At 38.3% G+C, this 21900-nt stretch overlaps 1 protein-coding gene across 1 annotated transcript in view; it reads right to left on the bottom strand.

Moving 5' to 3' along the window:
- Positions 1-21900, bottom strand: part of CREM (cAMP responsive element modulator) — a 65874-nt gene continuing 43974 nt past the window's right edge. The window contains 4 exon segments of the mRNA XM_079699751.1: positions 1-227; positions 3761-3917; positions 7658-7693; positions 19248-19436. Coding sequence (XP_079555877.1) covers positions 83-227; positions 3761-3917; positions 7658-7693; positions 19248-19436 — 527 coding nt within the window. The 3' untranslated portion in view covers positions 1-82.

Raw genomic sequence — 21900 nt, 5'->3', positions numbered from 1 at the left:
CATAATTCTTGCCGGCTTTATATTGTATTGCCTTCAAAAGCAACTGTACATATTGCAATCAGTTCATAGTTAAATATTTCTACTAATCTGTTTTAGGAGAGCAAATGTCTTTCAAGGTTTCCAGTTCCTCTATGAGCTTCCTGTTCTGAACTTCCAGCACTGCAACTCGACTCTCCAGACTTCTAACATATTCTCTCTTTCGACGTCGACATTCTTTAGCAGCTTCCCTATAAGAGAGTAGAAGCAAAAGGGCAAAAACAAAACATTTTTTTTCACATGCATGCTACTGACAGGAAGGCTGAAGTAAGCTTGGTAAATGTGATCGTGGTGTTCCAAATCCTGGGACAACACTCCCAATGCGATTCCAAACCCTAAGCCAAACTGGGTTCTGAAGGGTCACAAGAGTCCCTTCCACAAGTCCACATGGCAATTAGTAAGACGGCTGCATCTCCTGCCTTGATTAGAGCTCTGGGCAAACAAGGCCCAAGTCAAAGACAGTCACTCTGCTTTACGGCAGTAAAGATCTTTGAGGGCCTTGAGTTCCTCAATGAGAGTCTTGTTCTGGTTTTCAAGCACAGCCACACGGTTTTCAAGACATTTGACATATTCTTTCTTCTTCCTGCGACACTCCCGGGCAGCTTCCCTGGAACCAACACAAGGCAAATGACAACAGGAACAACCTCTCAGCACAATCCAGAGCGGCTCGTGAGCGTCTGCCCCCCAGACTCAACTGCCGGTCAGTCCTTGGGGATGTCTGCACGGAGCCGAACAACAGTTGTAACCGAGCACATGCCTCGTTGGGAGGTTCCCCTAAGACAGCAGGAACGACGGCAGAGCACAACAGTTCGCCCGGCATCTGTTGTAAAGGGTGTTTTCTTAGGGCACACGTCCCATGGTCACAGGGACCAGCAAGATTTTCAGTAACCAAAACGACAGGACCACATCCCCAAGTGGAATTTCTACAAAAACATTTACAGATCTTTTCAATTCTCTTAATTATTTTTGTCCACCAAAAGCCACATATTCCATCACAATGAGTTACCTTTATTTGATCAAAGATGATTAGAAAAATTAATCCTTAGAAACCAGTGTCAGCACTGGAGATTTTAATTCTTCAAGACTAAATCTCAGTAAAACAAGATCAATCGTGACTGCAAGCCAACAGTTTGTCGGCTAGAAAACAACATGGATAAGAATAACAATAAACAAATCATGCACATTTTCATAAACCAAAATGGAAGGGACTCTGCTTCTGAAAACTAAGGAAGGAGAGAAGAGAGGGTACAGAATACAACCCTCAATAATTCAGATAACTTAAACCCAGAAATGTGAGAACACCACAACTGAAATCATGGAAAGGACGTGAGAGATGCATCTGCTAACCAGGATTTAAAGCACTGCAGACACGCCTGGAGAAAGGCCAGACCAGCAGCCAAAGCAACAAACACAAACAAACAGAGGAGCTGAGTTAGTCATTTTCACACAGAACCCCGCCAAAAAACAATGGACACGGCCAACATTTTTCTTTCTTTCTCCTTCTTTTCAGGGTGGGAGGGGGTGGCTACTACATCATTGAACTCATCTAGAGAATATACCCTCTGATAACAGCTTTATTTTGGAATGTTCCTTTGAGAATAACTGCCTTTGGGGTACCCATCATATCAAAAAGCCTACAACGAAACAGGTAATTCAACTATATATAAGCAAAAGTTGTGTTGAACATCTAATCGCCAGTTACTGTAATGCCAGTTAGCACTGCGGCAATTCTGGACTAGGAGTGACACATGCAACACATGTGGCCAATTCTGTTTTATTTTTAGGACAGTTGATGCTCACTAACAACTGGTTATCTGTGTTTTCTCTGTGGGAAGCAAGGGCCAGCAGAAGAGAGCCCTTGAAATCCCAACGAACTGCAGGGAAAGATCAAGACCTACTCCCCAGCCAAGAACAAAGCCGTCACCCTGTGAACGTGAAAGGTTCTCAGACTTCTCAGCTGGTTAACAGAAAAACTAACAGTGTCAAAGTGAACACAGTCTGATAAACACAGATGAATTTAATCTAAAGGATGCACACGGCAACACCAAGAATAAATCCAAGCACACTGAAACATTTGCCAGTTTGGGAACACAATTCAACTCTTCCACAAAGAAACGAAAATACATTTCTGAACACCAAGGTTTTTGTGATTAAATCATTATATTAAATTCTAGGTCTGGAAGGAAGATAGATAGTCATTTTACAAAACAAGTTACTACTAAATGAAATTTTAAATGTCGAATAGCGGTGTTATGGGATGTCTAATGTTTCAAGTTTAATTTACCAAGCTGTGCTATTTCTCGTGAGTATGGATACTTTGTGTCTCATGCGCCTGCATGAATGTTACCAGAGTCAAAATATTCCAGGCACAAAGCTTTGGATGGCCACACCAGTAGGTGGTACATTCCTAAGAAGTCTCAGCTAAGGAAAACACCTGTTTCTTCTATTAATAGTTAGCTCCATTTTCAGGCCTTGCATTTGTCTGGATATACCCTTAGCATGGAGAGGAAGTACATGGCAAAGAGGAAAAGCTGACAAGGTTGTTAAAGAAATAACAACTGTAGCTGGATTGGCAGAAACACAATTAAGTATCTATTATGAATGCCAGCCAAAGAATTTAGCTGAGAGAATGTATAAGAGGTCTTTGACATTAATAAGTAAATCCTACATACTCTCCATAAAGCTAAATCTGCAGCTGACACTGGGGTCTCTTTGAGGTGACCTGGTGTTAGTGCAGTGTGAGCTCTGGGGAAAGACGGCCTGACTGCAGTTCCAGGTTCTGTCCAGTTTGGGCTGTGTGATCTTAATCAGCTTGTTACCTGACCTTTCTGAACCTCAGTTCCTCATCTGTAAAGTAAGGGAGAATAACCAGACCTACTCTCATGTGAAAGCTATGTGTGAGTTAAAAAAAATGGCAGAAACAAGCACTGAAAACTTGCTCAGCAGACACTGAGCAACCGAAGAGCCATTTATCATCTGCTTTTCTCTTGTCCTGCTCTGAAAGTGAAATTTGGAAGCTAAAATAGACCCTTCTCAGAATCCCGTGCACCTAGGGACTCTCTTGATTATTTATAGCCAATGAAATGTGTAAGAACACGTGAGAAAATGAGAGGGAACTGGAAGCGTATGTACGATAGGAGGCATCTCTATGCGGTGGGGCTGTGGGTAATTTTAATTCTTCCTCTTGCTTTGTACTTGCCGCCAGCTAGAATTTTTCAGAATAGATTGTACTTGGGTGTAATAGAGAAAAAACAAGATTGTACTTGGGTATAATAGAGAAAAAACAAAGTTACAAAATAGATAAAAAGAAAACTACATGTAAAAGACTTAGAAAATTCTGAACTCACACTCAGATTTATTTTGCTCACAAAGAAGCTAAAAATTATACTTACCACCTACTTCACAAAGTAAATACCAAGTACAAAATTAATCTTTATTTGTAATAAAGTCCTTCCATTATCATTTAAAAAATGAATGTATCTTTTAGACATTACCCTAAAACACATGAGGATGTACCGCCTGCTGATGAAACAGTTTCATGCCTGGAACTCTGACTAGAATAGAAGACTTACTTATCAGCACATGCAGAGCACAAGCCCACATAAAATGCCACACAACATGTAACTTGGGAGAAATAGCTGAGGAAAAGTTAATTTTTTAAAAGCCCCAGAGAAATAAATGATATGTCCCCTAAGTGGTTGCGGTTTCTAGTGAAACATCTTACCTATTTTTCATTAGCCTCAGCTCTCGTTTGCGTGTTGCTTCCTCTGCTAGTTGCTGGGGACTGTGCAGGCTTCCCGGCGAGGCAGCCATCACTACTCCCTGTGGCAAAGCAGTAGTTGGAGCTCGGATCTGGTAAGTCGGCATGTCACCAGTGGTGGCTGCAATGAAACAAAATATCACATGTTATATAAACAACTTATGACTTGATATTTTACGTAAAATTGACCTGGAAATAACATACTTCTTTTTACATGTTTTAAGAGGTGAGCTTGCTAATGTTTGAGATGATTATTCTGAGCATTATACAAATTTTAGGTATCAAAGATCCCTTCAGCATTTGGAACAATGATACTCAGCATGCTCTATACATCTAATTGAAAGGTTTTTATCAAAGGCTAAAGTAGAGAGGCTTTTCAACTGATAGTTCATTTAGCCTAAAATCAGTGGTGTGCTGATAAATATTTAACCAGCAGCTCTCTGGGTGGGGGGGAAGCCCTGGTCCGTAGTGTTTATCATTCCCATGATGTAAATTTCACCATGGCCAATTTCAAGCTACCGATATGACTTCACTAAATGTAGAGTGGGAAAGACATACAACAGTTAAGTAGCACACCATACAGACAAAATAGATGTAAATAACCTCAAGAGCATAGATACAATTATTAGAAATGATGAGTTTTAAGTATTTATTAATGTTGTTTTTAATGTAATTTGTTAAATATATATGTATTTATGTCTTTAGTTTTTAATAATGGCTGTTTTTGCAACCAGTTCATAAAAATCCTGAAAACTTAATAATTGACTCCAGCAAATGAGTGGGAACTGGCCCTAGCACACCACTGCAAACATTTTAATTAAGAAGAACATCTCCATCCTCTGAATACCCCAGCTAAGAGATTTTCCTAAACTCTGCAGCATGCCTGCAACAGTTCCTGAATGTCTTTAAGTGCAAGTCTTATTAACAGGTGATGACTGTGGTACTGGAAGGAAAATACTAGCTTACTGTATTTTCAGCTTAAAAACAAGGACAAAATAAGAAACAGGAAAGCTCTACTTAAAACTGGTTTCTCTAGGGAAGGATAATTTTTGTCTTTCTTAGGTTTCTTGGGATAATAATACATTTCTAAGTATTCATTTTTTAAAACACATTTTCTAATTATAGTATAATCACAGTTAAATGACAGATTTAAATATTTATTTAGTATTCAGATTGAATACTAAAAGTAAGTCCTCAAAGTGTAATAATTTAATTTCAAAATTTGTCTATCTACTGCAATAAACACAGGTTCCTAGGAAGGACAGATGGCTTTAAGTGATTAAACATGTTTCTACCACCAATGTGTCAACTTTGAGAATGTATGGTCCAGAATTAATTTGACGTTTTGATGAGATATTACAAAATACATGCTCTCTCAAAGCTAAATGCAAGAAAAAGGTTAAAAAAAGTTATCAAATCCTATAAAAATTGGTCTGATCTGTATGCCAATCAAAATATGAAATGAATGCATCACTGCTGTATGTCATTAAAATGTATTATACCTATTGAGTAAGAAACAAAATTTTACCCAAAGGGAAACAAAGACTTTTTTCATTTAAGTAGAATATTATCACTGAAAATAGCCAAGCAGTTTAAAATGTGAATCAAAAACTGATCTATCTGCTTCTTTTGGGTAAATGCCAGGTTTCTTCCCTCTAGGGCTCAAGAGTTAGGTGAAAGAATAAAAATATGGCTTTGGGTGAAGATCACTCAAGGTCTTCATAAGGTTTACAAAAATACCATTTATAAGGTTCTTCCTTCTATATATAATTTAATAAACAATGGTGATAAACAGTAACTGTGATAGATATAATGATCACCAGCAAAATCTCTATTAATAAACTTGGGAAAAATCCTAAATTTGTTTTCATGACTATTTAAAATACTGTACACACATATGTCTCATTAGGTGTCATAGAAATTTTTGAAATATTTAAGAAGATAACTTTAAAAATCAGTTGTAAACTGTTAACTTACTAAAGGTTTTTTTAAAAATATTTTAATCATATTGCCAGAGGAGCTAGAACGGTGCACAGAACAACATGGTTCTCTCCTTTTCTCTTTATCCACATCAAGGGAAGGTGGCTATGGGATAATAAAGGTTAAACAATGGAACCCTCTGGAGGCGACAGAGGCTTTCTAAAATTGGAACAATGGCCAGCAACGAAGAAGAAGTCCATGTGTCGTCATGCTGACATTTGCAGGCAGCAGGGATGCAGACCCTGGTCCAGGGTGGCTCTTGGCAAACACTGCTCACAAAGAGTGCAATACAATGAACAGAAAGGTACAGAGGGGTGTGCTGTGCTTGTTCGAGTTTTGTGTGTATCTGCTATGTTTTGTACTGTAAGTTAGAGCAGAGTGCTTGAGTAACCATTTTTTCAAAAAAGGAAAAAGTGGGGGTGGGCAGGAATACTTTGCAGGTGAAAAATAAAGTTCATTCACTGGTCTTAAAACCAGAAATGGTTCTAAACTTGTGCCGATTTCCAAAAGCTGAAACTACCCTGCAAGGACCAAACTTGGCACCATGAAGAAGAATGGCACTTTCCAAAGAAGTACTCTTAAAACATTTTGAGCAATAGCTCAGGAAAACATATCGCTTTAAAATGATAACTTGGAAGGGAATGATATATTTGGATGTATTAGTTCTGGATGCTAGCCAACAAACTGGGTTTTATTACAAGTTTTCAGACATAGTATATATTCATTTTATCTCCTTCAACAAAAATCAGTTTGCAGCTCATTAGTTCAAGCCAGAAACAGGAATTAGTATAAATTAGTAGGAATTTGTATAAATTTCTGTAATATCCCAACAAATCTATATGACGGTACTATTCTAATGGTCACTGAATAAGTATCAGTGGATGAATTCCATATATTCAAATATGATCACGTTAGCAAGCATGTTAATAAGATAATGGGCAAAGAGAATCTCTTGTTTTGAGGAAATCCAAATGTCAAAAAGTTTCATTTTTGAAACAAGTTATCAAAACGTTTTTATCTTAGCTTTAGTTTCCAGTGTTATGGATGCAGTGGTGATTTAAAGCAGGTTAGCTATTGAGGATCACAGTTCAGAGAACCATACTACATTCTTTGATGACACATTCTGATCCCTGTACTCTTATAAAGGCCAATTCCTGTTCCATCTTAACTACTGAAAGTGTCCAAATTATTTTTTACGCTAGGATTTCACTGTATAAATTATTTCTGAAAATAAACGGGCCATCAGTGGGGGCTTCAAACTCATGACTGAAGAAGAATAAGAAAAATATATTTATACATTAATTTTATTCTAAGGCAGCAAACTTTAAAGGCAAGTCAGGGATCTCTTTTTTACCCTAGACTCTAGCACAGTCCTCGGCATATAATGGGTGCTTTGTGAGTTTACATGTGCACCACAAAGTAAATTTTGAACTTCTCAAGGTTTTGCTAAAGCCCACTGCCATTCAGAATGTTTAAAATAAGCAATAGCTTATTTTAAATAACAATAGCTATAGCTATTGTTATTATAGCTAAGTCTTTAACACTAAGCCATGGAAAGCCCCATAAGATGCCATGTATTTATTCAAACTGGCCTTTCTTGATAAAAGGCATTATTTCTTAAGTCTTCCCTTAAATATTACTTATCTACCCTGGCATTTTAGAAACAGAGGAGTTGTAACTACAGTGTGATTCCAACTATCTAACTCCTGACATGAAAAAAAAATGTTTAGGTTTAGTGTCAATATTTCATGGGAAAGAAAATTCCTAGGACTCTCAACTCTGGTCAGTAACTTCATAGCTCTCTTTGCAAGCTTTAAACACAGTACAGCAGAAAAAGCATGGGATTTGGAGTCTGGGTTCTAGTCCAGCTGTGCCACTTACCAGTCATGTGACTTGGGGCAAGCTCAGTTTCCTCATCTGTAAAATGGGGATACATGATCTCATTTAATACTCACAATAAACCCTGTAATGTATGTCAAAGTGTCTAGCACAGTGCCTGGCACATGGTAGGCTTTCATCAAATGTTAGTTCCCTTCCTCTTTCCTTCCTTAAGTTCTGAAGGACAGTGTTCCAAATTATGCTTATACTGTATAATTAAAAGATATATAACAACCATATTTTCCCCTGGAGTTTCCCTTCTAACAAACCTAGGTAATAGAATGACTGAAACATATGGCTCTTATTCCTTATTTTGTTTAAAAAATATGCCCCTTTTAAAATTTCTACTATATTTTATTATATCCCTTTAGAGAATAAATCATTAAAAGATAATATAAAATGTTCTTTTTAATGTGCATAAACATTTAAAAGAGAACCTCGAAGATGGAGGATCACAAAGAAACACGATACAATCTCATCAGACTGGTAATAAGAAAACTGAAAACCTCACAAGTAAAAGGTGTTTGTTTCTTTCTAACCAAGAAAGAAACAAGAAACTCAGCCAAATGCCTATCTTGATAGCTTCCAAAGTGAAACAATTTATCAACACCCCAAATGATGGTGATATTACTTGCTTATTGGTTTATTGAGATCTCTGAGCACATCAGCTGAATAGAAACGTTTTTCTATGTGCAGTTCCTCCCTTCATATGTCATTTTGCTCTACGTCACTAATCCCAAACACACTGAAGTAACAAGCAATGGAGGTGACTTAGGAGCCGTACTTGTTAGCAGGGGCTTCTTTCCCTGGCTCCAGCGAACCAAGGACATCTTCACTTTTCCTTTCGATCCTCTCCTCCCCGCCACCACACCAGTACTCAAAATGCCCAAATCAGGCTTGTCCTCGCCTGGTGTCTCACACTGTCAAAAACTTTCCCTCCTCCATTGCTCCACTTTTTCCAGGAAAATGAAATCCTATAAATGTAACTAAGTACTGATCATTCTCAAATTTGCTACAACTACTATAACAGACAGACCATGTGGAATTAAGCCAGTATTATTTTTTATTTTAAGTTACACATATAAGGGACCTTCCTGAGTTATTAAGTGAAACTCTTAAAGTGACAAAAAAAAAGTCTATGTAAAAAGATGAAATTATGAATATTGAAATTTAAAGTTCTCTATAATAGCAAATATATGTTCTATTGTCCTATGAAATAATAAATATTCTAGAAAAAATCCACTTTGACTACTTAACATGATGCTAACTTCATTTTGCATGTTTTATAAGCAGTGTGTAGTATGCTATTATAACTCATCTAACCATAGCATTAATTTATCAATGTCAGGTGGATTTTGAGCACCAATGTAATATGTTGTGAACAGAACCAGACAAGGAGTCTGAAAACCCAAACGGGTTCACCACTTGCTAGCTTTGTGAGCTAGGAGAGCCATTACCCACTGCGATCCCTGTTCAGTTACATGCAAATGAGTGTAACAATATCTGCGCTAAGTGCCTCAGTGAGAACGCATGGAAAGTGCTTCTCCTCTCCGGTATTTAAACATGGTTTCTTCATTGAGGCTTGCCCTGATCATTTAACCCACATTACTGCTTCCTGTGAGTCTCTCATGATCTGACAGCTTCTTTGATAGCACTCACCCCATAAGTGATTTTTTTAATTTTAAAGTTTATGTAAATGCAAAGCATCATCATAATTATTTTACTAGGCAACATATTCATATAGGTATATAAAACTGGACAAAGTGAAACAATTATCTCAAACTATATTTCATTAAAAAATTTTCAGAAACAGTGAGGAAATAACACAGTGGCAATTTCAGTACACCTTCCACACAGGTTTGGAGTTTTATGGAAACTTAAGGTAGATGAGTGACTTGTTTTCATTTCCAACATGATTATAACTTGCTTCGCTACCAACTTCAAGAAGCTGTTATAACTTGATCCAAGACATTCCTTTACGTGAGAATTTCCAAATAAAAACCTTTTCCAGCAGCCTCTTTTCACAAAGGTAAAATGCATCCTTATTCTCATGCATCAAATATTAACTAAGATACTGTTTTCCAAATTTGAATAGGTTGCAATGTTTGTTTTTTAACAATTCAGAAATCCAGGCTGAATACAATTCATCAGAGTTTTTTAGACTTGGAGACTAAAGGGTATGGAATTAGGCTCCTAAACATAATCAGCTTATGAACAAAGCCAAGAACTATTTCTAATAAAACTTTAAACTATACCCAACAGAATCAATAATATAATTCTATAAAACAAAGATATTCACTTTCACATTCGATTCCATGATCCTATAAGCAAATGCTCCTAAAACCTTTACCAGGCCAGTCATTATTTTGGAGCCTGATTTTTGTCCAGATCAGCTTTTCAAACTATAAGTTGTAGACCATGAGTAATTCAGGAATTAATTTCATGGGTCAAGAATAGCTTTAAAAAAAGAATGGGAAAAAAAAAAAAAGAATGGAATAGACAAGTATGAGTACGTCACACAGAGTAAGGATAAGCACTATTTTTGAAACTTGTTTTATATAAATGTCCTTGTTTTATATAAATACACACACACACACACACACACACACACACACGGTCTACGGCATCATGCTGTAAAATGTGGGTCACAGTCAAAAAGTTTGCAAGTCAAATATCTAGCTCAATCCACTTGGTTCGCAATCCACATGGGGAGGGGGCGGAACTGGGACTCCAAAGGTGGGCCCCAAAACTGCTCTACTACACCTTGAAAAGGTCCCTTAAATCTTGTGCTCTTTGGGCTCCTCGAAAAAGCAAATAAAATATGCTTTCCATTTTCAAATAGCATTTTATTTTTATTTTTATTTTTTTTTTATTTTTTTTTTTTTTTGCGGTACGTGGGCCTCTCACTGTTGTGGTCTCTCCCGTCGTGGAGCACAGGCTCCGGACGCGCAGGCCCAGCGGCCATGGCCCACGGGCCCAGCCGCTCCGCGGCATATGGGATCCTCCCAGACCGGGGCACGAACCCGTATCCCCTGCATCGGCAGGCGGACTCCCAACCACTGCGCCACCAGGGAGGCTCCTCAAATAGCATTTTAAATAGAACTGATTCTGTGAGAACTGACCAGATTTCCAAAAATAATGATTTCCAAAGGCACAATGAGGTCTTGCGAAAAAAGTGACATTTAAAAAATTTCAACATTCTGAAAAATTTAAACTAGAATGGGTAAATCATGTATAAGCATTATGGGTAAAACTGTGAAAAAAATATTTTCAAGGATAGTGGTATGTTCACTCTGGAAACATAAATGCATAAAAATGTTCATTTATTTTCAAGCAATGGTTAAACATTTATGTAAATTTTTACTTTAAAATTTAATATTTAAATATATTCTGGGTATTCTCAAATCATTTATTTTTTGTTATAATTCTCTCTCATGTTTGGACATGAAAACTGGAATTAAACGCTTAGTAAAGAAAGATATAAGGGTGGGAGGGAGGGAGACAACAAGAGGGAAGAGATATGGGGACATACGTCTATGTATAACTGATTCACTTTGTTATAAAGCAGAAACTAACATACCATTGTACAGCAATTATACTCCAATAAAGATGTTTAAAAAAATAAAAAAGAAAAAAGAAAGATATAAACCAACTAATAATTTTTAGAAAATACATGTATGCACAAAAATGCCTTTTGGTTCTAAGAATCATATGACATGCAGTATCTGAGATTATTTTAAGTCCATCTATATCTTACAATAAATCTGTTATCTGATGGCTTCTGCATTCTATAGCCCCTCTAAAACCTCACGAAAACTTCTTTGAGAAAAACAATTTAACACAGGCTTTACTTGCTCAAGACAATGGAATGTTCCCATCCGGAAGAGAGCCGAGACCCACTAAGTGAAGAGCTAAGGTGTGGTGAAGCTGTTTACAGTCACCCACTCTTCAGGAATTCAACTGCGAGCTTAGCACCGGGCTGGCACTCAACTGCCGGTAACTAAGTCACCAGCATTACCTGTAACTGAGGGCACCACCCCCGGGAAGAACTGCAGGTGGGGCGGGTGGGTGCGGGTCGGCACGGAAAGATGCGCACTCCCCGGACCCGGCGCTAGCGGGCACTCCGGCCCCGCCAGGCACACACTTACCTCGAGAGGAACGTTAAGGCGAGGCTCACGGGACGTGCTAGGGGTCTACGGGCGCCGGCGGAGAGGGTGGCAGCCCCCACCTGCGTGCGGCCGGGCGGAAAGAACTGAGTCAATCACAGCGTGACTCGGGCTGACGTCAGCGTGCTGCTTGCCTGCAGTTTAACTTTCCACTGCCTGCCGCACCGATTCCAGGAAATGTAATGACGTCGGCCCTTTGAACCCGGTTAGCTGAGAAGCAGACCATTTTAAACAGGACGGAAGGAACGGCAGGCTCACAAACACCCCTGACGCGCTGTGTTTCCTATTCTGTCCTGCAGCTACATTTGAACACAGCAAGAAAATCGGAAGCGTACTTTTTTTTTTTTTTTACAACTCGAACAGAATGTGTGTTTGACTTGCAGCTGCACTGGATCTGCAACAGGTTGCAGATGAATCAACAGCTTATTTTAGTAGAGCAAATGGAGACGAGGGGTGGGGGGAGAGAGAGAGAGAGAGACAGAGAGAGACAGAGAGAGACAGAGAGAGACAGAGAGAGAGGATACAGCCTTGGTCGGAGGAAGCAGCACAGTACTGAGCAAAGAAGCGGTTACACTCAGATGCCTTCACAGAGTGCCGAGTATATTCGGTTACAGATTAGAAGGAACGTCTTACTCCTCAGCTACTAGAAAGTTAATACTTTTTGAAACACTCAGAGGTTCCTAAGTAGTTTTTCTAAACTTCAAAAACAATCTTGCAGAATTTCAATCCCTCTTTAAAATTCTTACCTGTTTCGTCTCCAGTTACAGCCATGATGGGCTTCTGCATACAGAACTGTCTTGCTTCCCCTATCACAGGACCACATAAAGTGTTCCAAACCAGCAAGCATGTGCAGGGTAAGTAGGAGTACTGACATCACAATGACCTCACTAGCTATCACTGCCATCAATTTGCTTTGTCACAGACGAGTTCACTGAAACCAAACCCTATAAAAACCCTTCCTGTAATAAATCATCTCAATGTTCTTGTTTCTCATTTTTACATAGAAATCGAGTTGGGCTCTGGCAAAAAATACATCTCATTAGCATTAAAAGTTACATGGCTATTTCTTATGGGGCTACTTTTAAATTATTGTTCTGTCCAAGGTTTCTAAGTAACCAAAGTAGGCATAAAGCTTATATATTTTTCATAACTCATAGGAGAAAAAACACAGATTAAAAACAACTGACGGGCTTCCCTGGTGGCGCAGTGGTTGAGAGTCCGCCTGCCGCAAAAAATAAATAAATAAATAAATAAAAACAACTGACAATCAACCCAGAAAAACGCTGTGAAACACACAGAAGTGTATTTCAGACACTTCTAAATTCACCAAGAAATACCCAGCCACCTTAGTCTACTTGACACATTTTTATTTGCTACAATGACATAAAATCCAGCTGTTTCTAAGATGACATAGAATTTGCTAATTTCACCTGAAGGGCATACATACTGAAATTTTTAAAATTCACTGTGCCAAAAGCAGTAAGTATTATATAGCATTCCTCCATAAAAATTATGGAACCACATGAATTTGCTGATATTTAACATTTTGGGGCCACAGAAACAACAATTTCATGTGGCTCAATCTAATGCACTATTTTGCTCAATTAAAATCCCTTGAATGCCCCGGTCCAGGAGGATCCCACATGCCGCAGAGCGGCTGGGCCCGTGAGCCATGGCCGCTGGGCCTGCGCGTCCGGAGCCTGTGCTCCGCAATGGGAGAGGCCACAACAGTGAGAGGCCCGCGTACCGCAAAAAAAAAAAAAAAAAAAAGAAAAAAAAAAATCCCTTGAAAGAATTTTGTGATTTAAAATATTCATAAATAAATCACAGTTACTATTCATAAAATTTTAAAAATATATCCAGGGCTTCCCTGGTGGTGCAGTGGTTGAGAGTCTGCCTGCCGATGCAGGGGACACAGGTTCGTGCCCCGATCCGGGAAGATCCCACATGCTGCGGAGCGGCTGGGCCCGTGAGCCATGGCCGCTGAGCCTGCGCGTCTGGAGCCTGTGCTCTGCAGTGGGAGAGGCCACAACAGTGAGAGGCCCGCGTACCGCAAAAAAAAAAAATATATATATATATATATATATATATATCTCCAGTTTCATTTGGATCACTTAAAGAAGGTTCAGCACATGAAGAGCTGGATCACTATTGGAAATTTAACGATTACTAAGTTAGACCAAAGAGCGGCACATGTTCAATAGTAAAACAGACCACAGCCCAGGGGAAAAATGATCTGCATCTCTGCTGTACAAAAAGAAGTGACATGTCACTGATCTTGTATCTTGATCAATGGGTTTACAAAGCCCATTCCCTGTATGATTAGGATCCAAACCATTCTTATGTCAGTGAAAGGGCATTCCACCACATTCTTGCCTTATTCAATGAAGTACCTCTAGTAAGGCAGGGACTTCACATTCAGAGGCTTAGGAGGCAAAACATGAGGGAGGATCCATGTTTCCAGTAATTCTCCAGGGCACATGAACTGAAGACATCCTGGCTAAGTAAAAAAGTCTGGGGACCAATGGAGAGTCCATGAAGGATTCTTTTCCATCCCAGCCACACCTAAGGGCTTGGTTCCAAGACTACTAGCCAACTTTATTTCAAATTTGAGAAAGTTCAAATTGATTTTAATCTTAACATTTCTTTACGGACTTCCCTGGTGGCACAGTGGTTAAGAATCCACCTGCCAATGCAGGGGACACGGGTTCAAGCCCTGGTCCAGGAAGATCCCACATGCCACAGAGCAACTAAGCCTGTGCGCCACAACAACTGAGCCTGCACTCTAGAGCCTATGAGCCACAACTACTGAAGCCCGCATGCTCTAGGGCCTGCATACCACAACTGCTGAGCCCGCATGCTGCAACTACTGAAGCTCGGGCGCCTAGAGCCCGTGCTCCACAACAAGAGAAGCCACCGCAATGAGAAGCCCGCGCACTGCAACGAAGAGTAGCCCCCGCTCGCCGCAACTAAAGAAAGCCTGCGCACAGCAACGAAGACCCAATGCAGCCAAAAACAAATAAATAAAAAACCCAAAAAAACCACATTTCTTTAAATTGGATCTTAAGTGCTCAATAACTATTAGTGGTAAAAAAGGGTAAAGGAAGGAAAGGAAGAAGGGGGGTTGGTTGCTTGGCTGACTACTGCTATTGGTACGGTTTTAATAAATCCCCTGGACCAGATAAACTCGGTTAATCAGCACACAGGAATAGTAACATTTTCACAGAGGGAGTGTATTTCACTGTCATTCACTAAATGGTTATTGAACGTTTATCATACGCTAGGGACTGTGCTAGGGACTAAAGATCCCTGTCCAAACAGAAGTCACCATGTGGGCAGGACACAGAGAGTCACAATACGGTGGGATACATGCCCTAAGAAGGTGCAGGGGTCACACCAGCCAGATTTGGAAGGTAGAGGAAGGCTTCATAAGGAAGTGCTATCCCACATGAAACCTGGGTAATGCACACGATTGTGGAGGTGTTCCTGTCAGGGCACAAGGCTCTGCATGAGGCCTCTAGAGCGGAGAGGGGCCATGGCATCACAGTAAATGAAAGAAATTCTGCACAAAAGAGGGAGAAGTTGAGGGAGAAGCCTAGTAACGGAAGTAAAGCCTGGATTAAACAGAGGTATGGTCTTTGTTAGGGATTCTGACTTTGTCTAACAAGTAACAGGCATTCACTGAAGGATTTTGAGCAGGAAGTTGATGCAATTACATGCATATGAATTTTAGAAGCCCCACCCCTAAGTGTAGAAGTGAGCGCACAATGGGGAAAGGGAAATGCTGGAGGTAGAGACTTTGTTTTTAAGAAATATTAGTAGCTCCCAGAATCATTGGAAGGCATCAACAAAGGGAGCCTAGCTAAACTTTCAGGAGCAACTCCCAAAAAACCAGGCCAAAAAGGGAGCTGCTGCTGTCTCTGGCATGATTAGGAAAATCAGGATGCTGTTCCACAGCTACCAGCTTCCTCCGGGCAGCCACCTGGCAGGGACTAGGGATCATGGTAACACAGGTCAGAGGGCATGGCAGCCGGAACGAGGACTGTGACGGTAGGGGTGGAGAGGACTGAAGAGACGTGTGCTACAGGAAGAAGAATGGATGGAGAAGGGGTGGGAGAGTGATGGGTGACACCCAGGTTTCTGCATGAAGCAACAGGATGGAGAGTTACTGAAACAGGGTAACAAAAGAACTGGGGTGGGAAAAATGGATGTGGGGTTTTGGACTTCAGGCGTCGGAGATGTGTGCCATGGGCAGGGATGAGGTCATCCAGGGAGGGCAATCAAGCCAGGTGGAACCGAGTACCACCACCAGCACCTACAAGCTGGGCAGAGGCGACTGGAAGAAGGGGTACAAGCATCCAGGAAGTGAAGGAAGCAGAGGTCGGTAGTGCTAAATGCTGTGGAGGGATGGATCAAGATGAGGGCAGAGAGAAACTGCTGTGGCCTTTCAAGGGGATGACAGGGTGGGAGGTGGACAGAGTAAGACAAGAACACTCACAGACCCCGCTATGTTTAACAAAAAACTAGAACACCTGGCCACCATTATTTTTAAGATGGAGAAGGTGAAGAGAAAAGAAAAGGCAAGGAGAAAGAACAAGAGGAATAAAGATTGGAAAGGAAAAAACAAACATCTTACTTGTATTTGATACAAACATTCATGTAGTATCACAGGGAGATTCACCAAGATTCAGCATATTATTAGAAGTAATTAGAATTTAGAAAGGTTCATAGATAAAAGGGAAACTTAAAAAGGTCAATATTTCTCTATACCAGGAACAACCAGAAAATGTAACAGAAAGCTACCACTCATAATAGCAAAACAAACAAACAAACAAAAACCCTAAAAAACAAAACCCTAATGGGTTAAACATTTTAAAACTAACTGAACAAAAAGTATGAGAGACCCCCATAGAGAAAATTTTAAACTGTTAAAAGAAGTTAAGATCTGGATAAGTGAAGACATTCTGTGCTCTGTTGGTGGGAATGTAAATTGGTGCAGCCACTATGGAAAACAGTATGGAGGGTCCTCAAAAAATTAAAAATAGAACTACCATATGATCCAGCAATCCCACTTCTGGGTATTTATCTGAAGAAAATAAAAACACTAATTCAAAAAGATATCTACACCTCCACGTTCACTGCAGCAATATTTACAATAGCCAAAACGTGGAAATAATCTAAGTGTGTCTTTCGACAGATGAATGGATAAAAATGTGGTGTATATATTATACAATGCAATTTTAATCAGCTATAAAAAAGAAGGAAATTCTGCCATTTGTGACAACATAGATGGACCCTGAGAGCAGCATTATGTTAAATGAAATCTGTCAGAGAAAGACAAATACTGTATATCACTTATATGTGGAATATAAACAAACAAACAAACAAACAATCCCAAACTCATAGACACAGAGAACAGATTGGTGGTTGCCAAAGGTTGGGAATGAGGGGTGAGCAAAAAGGGTGAAAGGGGTGTCAAAAGGTACAAACTTCCAGACATAAAATAAATAAGTCCCAGGGATGTAATAATGTATAGCATGGCGACCACAGTAAACAATAATGTGTTGCATATTTGAAAGGTGCTAAGAGTAAATCTTAAAAGTCCTCATCATAAGAAAAAAAATTTGTAACTATATATGGTTAAGGATGTTAACTAGACTTATTGTGGTGATCACTTATTGTGACTATACAAATGTCAAGTCATTATGTTGTACACCTGAAACTAATAAAATGTTATGTGTCAATTATACCACAATAAAAAAAGACTTCAGTTCTCCCTAAATTAATGTATAAATTCAATGTAATCTCATCATTGGTTTTATTATTATATTACGTTATTATTATTTGGGAACTCAAACTTATTCCAAATGCATGAGAGAGAACAATAGTTCACAAAAGATAAAACGGCGTTAAAACGACAAAAAAGGGGCACTTGTTCTGTGACAACAAAACTAGTGTGGTGCTGGCACGCAGAACAGAGAATGCTGAGACAGATCGGGGCTGCATGAGGCCTACTTACTGCACAGTTAAGAATGCCCATAAATCAATGGGCAAAGGACAAACCGTTAGCAGGGAAAACTGGCTCCATATGCGGGGAAAAAATAAAAATGGGTTCCCACTCAACACTATACACAGAGGTGGACCGCAGGTAGATTAAGGACATAATGTGAAAGGTAAAACCGTAAAGCTAACAGGATCAATGCAGAAAAATATCTTTGTGACTTATGGAAGAAAAAGAGTTCTTAAAACCCCCGAACTATAAAACTTATGTATGTATTATCGATGCAAAACACAAAACATTTTTAAAAACTCTCCTTCTTAAAGTATCAGTAGTTTTTAGTAGATTTTCCATATAAAAAAATAAAATTGGAAGAAATGAGCATTCTTTATGATTTTTCATAAAAAATGTATTTCATATTTAGACATATAGGGTTCATGAGTACTGGGGAAAAAGAATGGGTACTTTAAATTTATATTTAAAAGAAAACATTAAAGCACTGGGTAAGTACTATGGATTTTTTTTTTACTCCATAAATGTCACCACTTTGGCTCTTCATACACTTTTATTATAGTCCATATAATACCTAAGAGTAAAGCTCCCCAAATACCTAAGAGTAAAGCTAATTATCAAGAGATTCATCAATTATAATCTGCTTTTTTCTATACTTGCGAGACTTTCAAACTAAAAGAACTGATATTACTTCCTTTGAAATTAGTGCAAATAGACCAAGGGGAATAGAATTAAACTAAAACACAGAATTTTTGAAAGTTGTATTGAACACATTATAGTTATTTGAGCACAAATGAATGAAATTAAAATAATGTATAATTCAATTTTAACTGAAATCTTAGGTTACCCTAAAAACTTAGGGCTACATCCCAACTGCTTTATTTCGCTACTCAGCTTTCATTAAAAGGTAGAACAGGTACCTCAGAATTCAAATATACTAAGAATGGTCTAAAGAAAGAACAAAGCCAGCATTTGTTTTGAAATGAGATGTCTAGAAAGCAGACTTGAGTGTAACAACTGGGGAAAACCCCAAATTCAGTGCCTCAAGGACTGGATACTTAAATCTTCCTACACTAGGTACTAAAAACATACTCAGTACATTTCTAACCCCCAAATGAAGAATATTTACTTAATTAAAAACTTCATTCATGTTTTCAACTCCTTTTTTCTATTATGCTACTCTGAATTTAACTTTTCTTTAGAGCCAATAAAATCTGCTAAAAATTGAAAATTGTACAATTTATTTAACTTACTGTCTGATATACTAAAATATTTCTTCTCCAAGCCTTTTTAAGTCCTCCCTCCCTCCCCTGAAAATCTACCTCCTGTATATTTCAGAAAACTATGAAATCACCACTAAATGGAGTGTTATAGTAACCCATGGGTATTCTAAATGTATTAGATGAATGACATATACCTTGAACCACCACCTGGCTGCCTGGGACAAAGAACTGCTGTGTGCCATCTGCTGACTGTGCTGCGTACTGTACAATTGTAGCACCTGGCGGAGGAGCTCCTGAATTTGTCATTGTTAATGCCTGCAGTCCCTGAACACCATCAGATCCTGGGTTAGAAATCTGGATTGCTCCATCTTGGGATATAGCAACTTAACAGAAAAAGAAAAGAAAAATTAGAGAATTTCAAGATTCATTTTTAATAATCCAATATAGGAAGAATATATTCTGGATCTATTTACTACCAAAGCTTCTCATTCTCAAGTTACCCTTAATTCTCTATGCTGAATTGGTAAGGGGCTCCTCCTTCATGGGGCAACACTCTGAAAAAGCTCAAAACACTTGAAAATATCTTATATTCAGAACTGTTTGAAATACACAGAACTCATGGAGTTGTCCTCTCTGGCATCCATCCAACTAAATTATTTAAGAGGAAGAGTGGAGATCAGACAGGGAGAAAGTCCAGGTTTTTATTTTCTCCAGTCTTTCATATATTTTTAGTTATAGATAAACAACATTCTTCTAACATTTAAGAAATGGTCAGTTAAATTCCATTGAGCATTGATTACAATGAATTTATAATTTGTTCAGGTAACTACTTGTCTAATTTATCATCAAAAGAAAGTAGCTTTTAATGAAATATACAGTATATAGCTTTAAAACATATATTTATTAAAATATACATTTCTATATATTTATATACTTATTAAAACCTATATATATTTTTAGACTTGAGGTTTTAAAGCTCAAGTCTACAAAACTGTAACCTTTGCCATTTTGACTATGTCAGGAGAATCCTGAAATATAAAATGTTAAGTTGGAAAGAACCTTAAAAGGTAACTGTATTGAAAGACTTTGTGCTACATTTACCTCTACAAAGTGTCTTGAACTGTAGCTAATGGCAACAAATATGAGGTAGACGTCCTTTAAATACTGAGACTTGCCAGCCATGTTTAAAAATTAACTTATTAACAGAAAGTTTCAAAAGAATAATTGATCAAATGTTATGTTTTTAAATTTCACTCTAATGGACAAATAAGTACTATTTAAAATATCTGAGAGTTCTATATATTTTAACATAAAGATGACAACTCCATGATTTAATTTAAACACTAGAGGTTAAGTGGAACAAGGGCTATTCTTTAAAGAAAATCACATATAAACCAGCTAGTTAGACTTTACAATGAAGATAAAAATGACACATAATCAGAATAACGCAACACCTATAATTCAATGTAAATGCCTTACAGGAATGCTGTAGTAGTGTCTAAAATATAGTCTGAATATTTCTGAGTCATTCCCTAACTTTGTAACAGCATCTAAGCAAAGGTGACAATCTGATCGAATAAAACTATCAGAACTATTGGTAAGATTAACAACCACCACCACAACAAATCTTCAGTTCTAGGGCCAACAGAGAAAGATGGGTTAACATTTTAAAAAGATTTCAACACAGAGGCGCTGTCTGGTTTTAGTTTGTTGGCAGGCTGCTATACGATTGACAGAAACTAAAGAATCAGTTACCAAAATGTCAACAGCGCTGTGGTTGAGAAACTCTGAAGTAACCTCACTTTATTTGTCTCGCTCATCTAGAGCATTATATTCCGTACACATTTTAAAAACAAGATTTCACCATGACTCTCCAAAGATTTCAAGGTCTCAGGACTCACCCCTTAATAATAAAAGGGTTTGAAAGAAGTCTGAAAAAGAAGAGATATTGCTTCCTTGGATCTTCATGGCTGGACATGAATGAATTTCATATGTTATCATATACTTGAATGAATATTTTCAGTTGATACTTTGTTGTCAAAGAAACAGTGCTTTAGAAAGAACAGACATAGGCAGTGTAACCACAGTGCTAAGAAGCACAAAGCCTAGCATACAGCAGGCACTCAATAAATATGATGAATGAATGGCTATCATTTCAAGCCAGAATATATAAAAATGACTTAAGCCACGTGTGAATCCATAAGAGTTAAATGAAGTATGGTTTCAAATTATAATTACAGAACTTAATTTTCCATATTGACAATACAATTACTGAGCTTTTGAACTAGTAAAAAATCTGAGTAATTGCTTCAAAGGATAAGAACCATGAAATAGGTAGATAAAAATCCTTACTTTCTTCTTTTCATACTTCATTTTTTTCACTTTTTTTTTTCATTGTTTCCCCATAGTTCCAACCAAACTTCTTTGCTTTCATACTGTGCAAAGCTGATATATCAAGAATCTGTTCCTCTTATCATTTTATTTTCTGGTCATCATATAATTAGATGTGGAAAACAAAAGACAAACACACGCACACAGAAGCTGGCTCTAGGGGGAAAATGTTTCTACTGATGAGTCTTGTCGTTTAGCCTAACATTTCTTAAACCAAAGGCACTCTTGATTTTGGCACTATCAAATGACAGTGGACCCTCCCATGTAAAAATGTAGCCTCTCAATTGACAATATTCCCAATGCGTGAAGATTTCCCAGTGCTTCAGGATATGAGAAATAGGCTGTGTGTGTGTGTGTGTGTGTGTGTGTGTGTGTGTGTGTTCAAAAGATTTGAGGAGGAAACTTTTTAGGTTACAAAATATTCAAGGATAGCGTAATCTTTTTTAATAAATACAC

The sequence above is a fragment of the Hyperoodon ampullatus genome (assembly GCF_949752795.1).
Source record: "Hyperoodon ampullatus genome assembly, chromosome: 3".
NCBI classification, from domain to species: domain Eukaryota; kingdom Metazoa; phylum Chordata; class Mammalia; order Artiodactyla; family Ziphiidae; genus Hyperoodon; species Hyperoodon ampullatus.
Note: the sequence above shows the minus strand (reverse complement) of the source record. Positions and strands in the feature narration are given on the sequence as shown.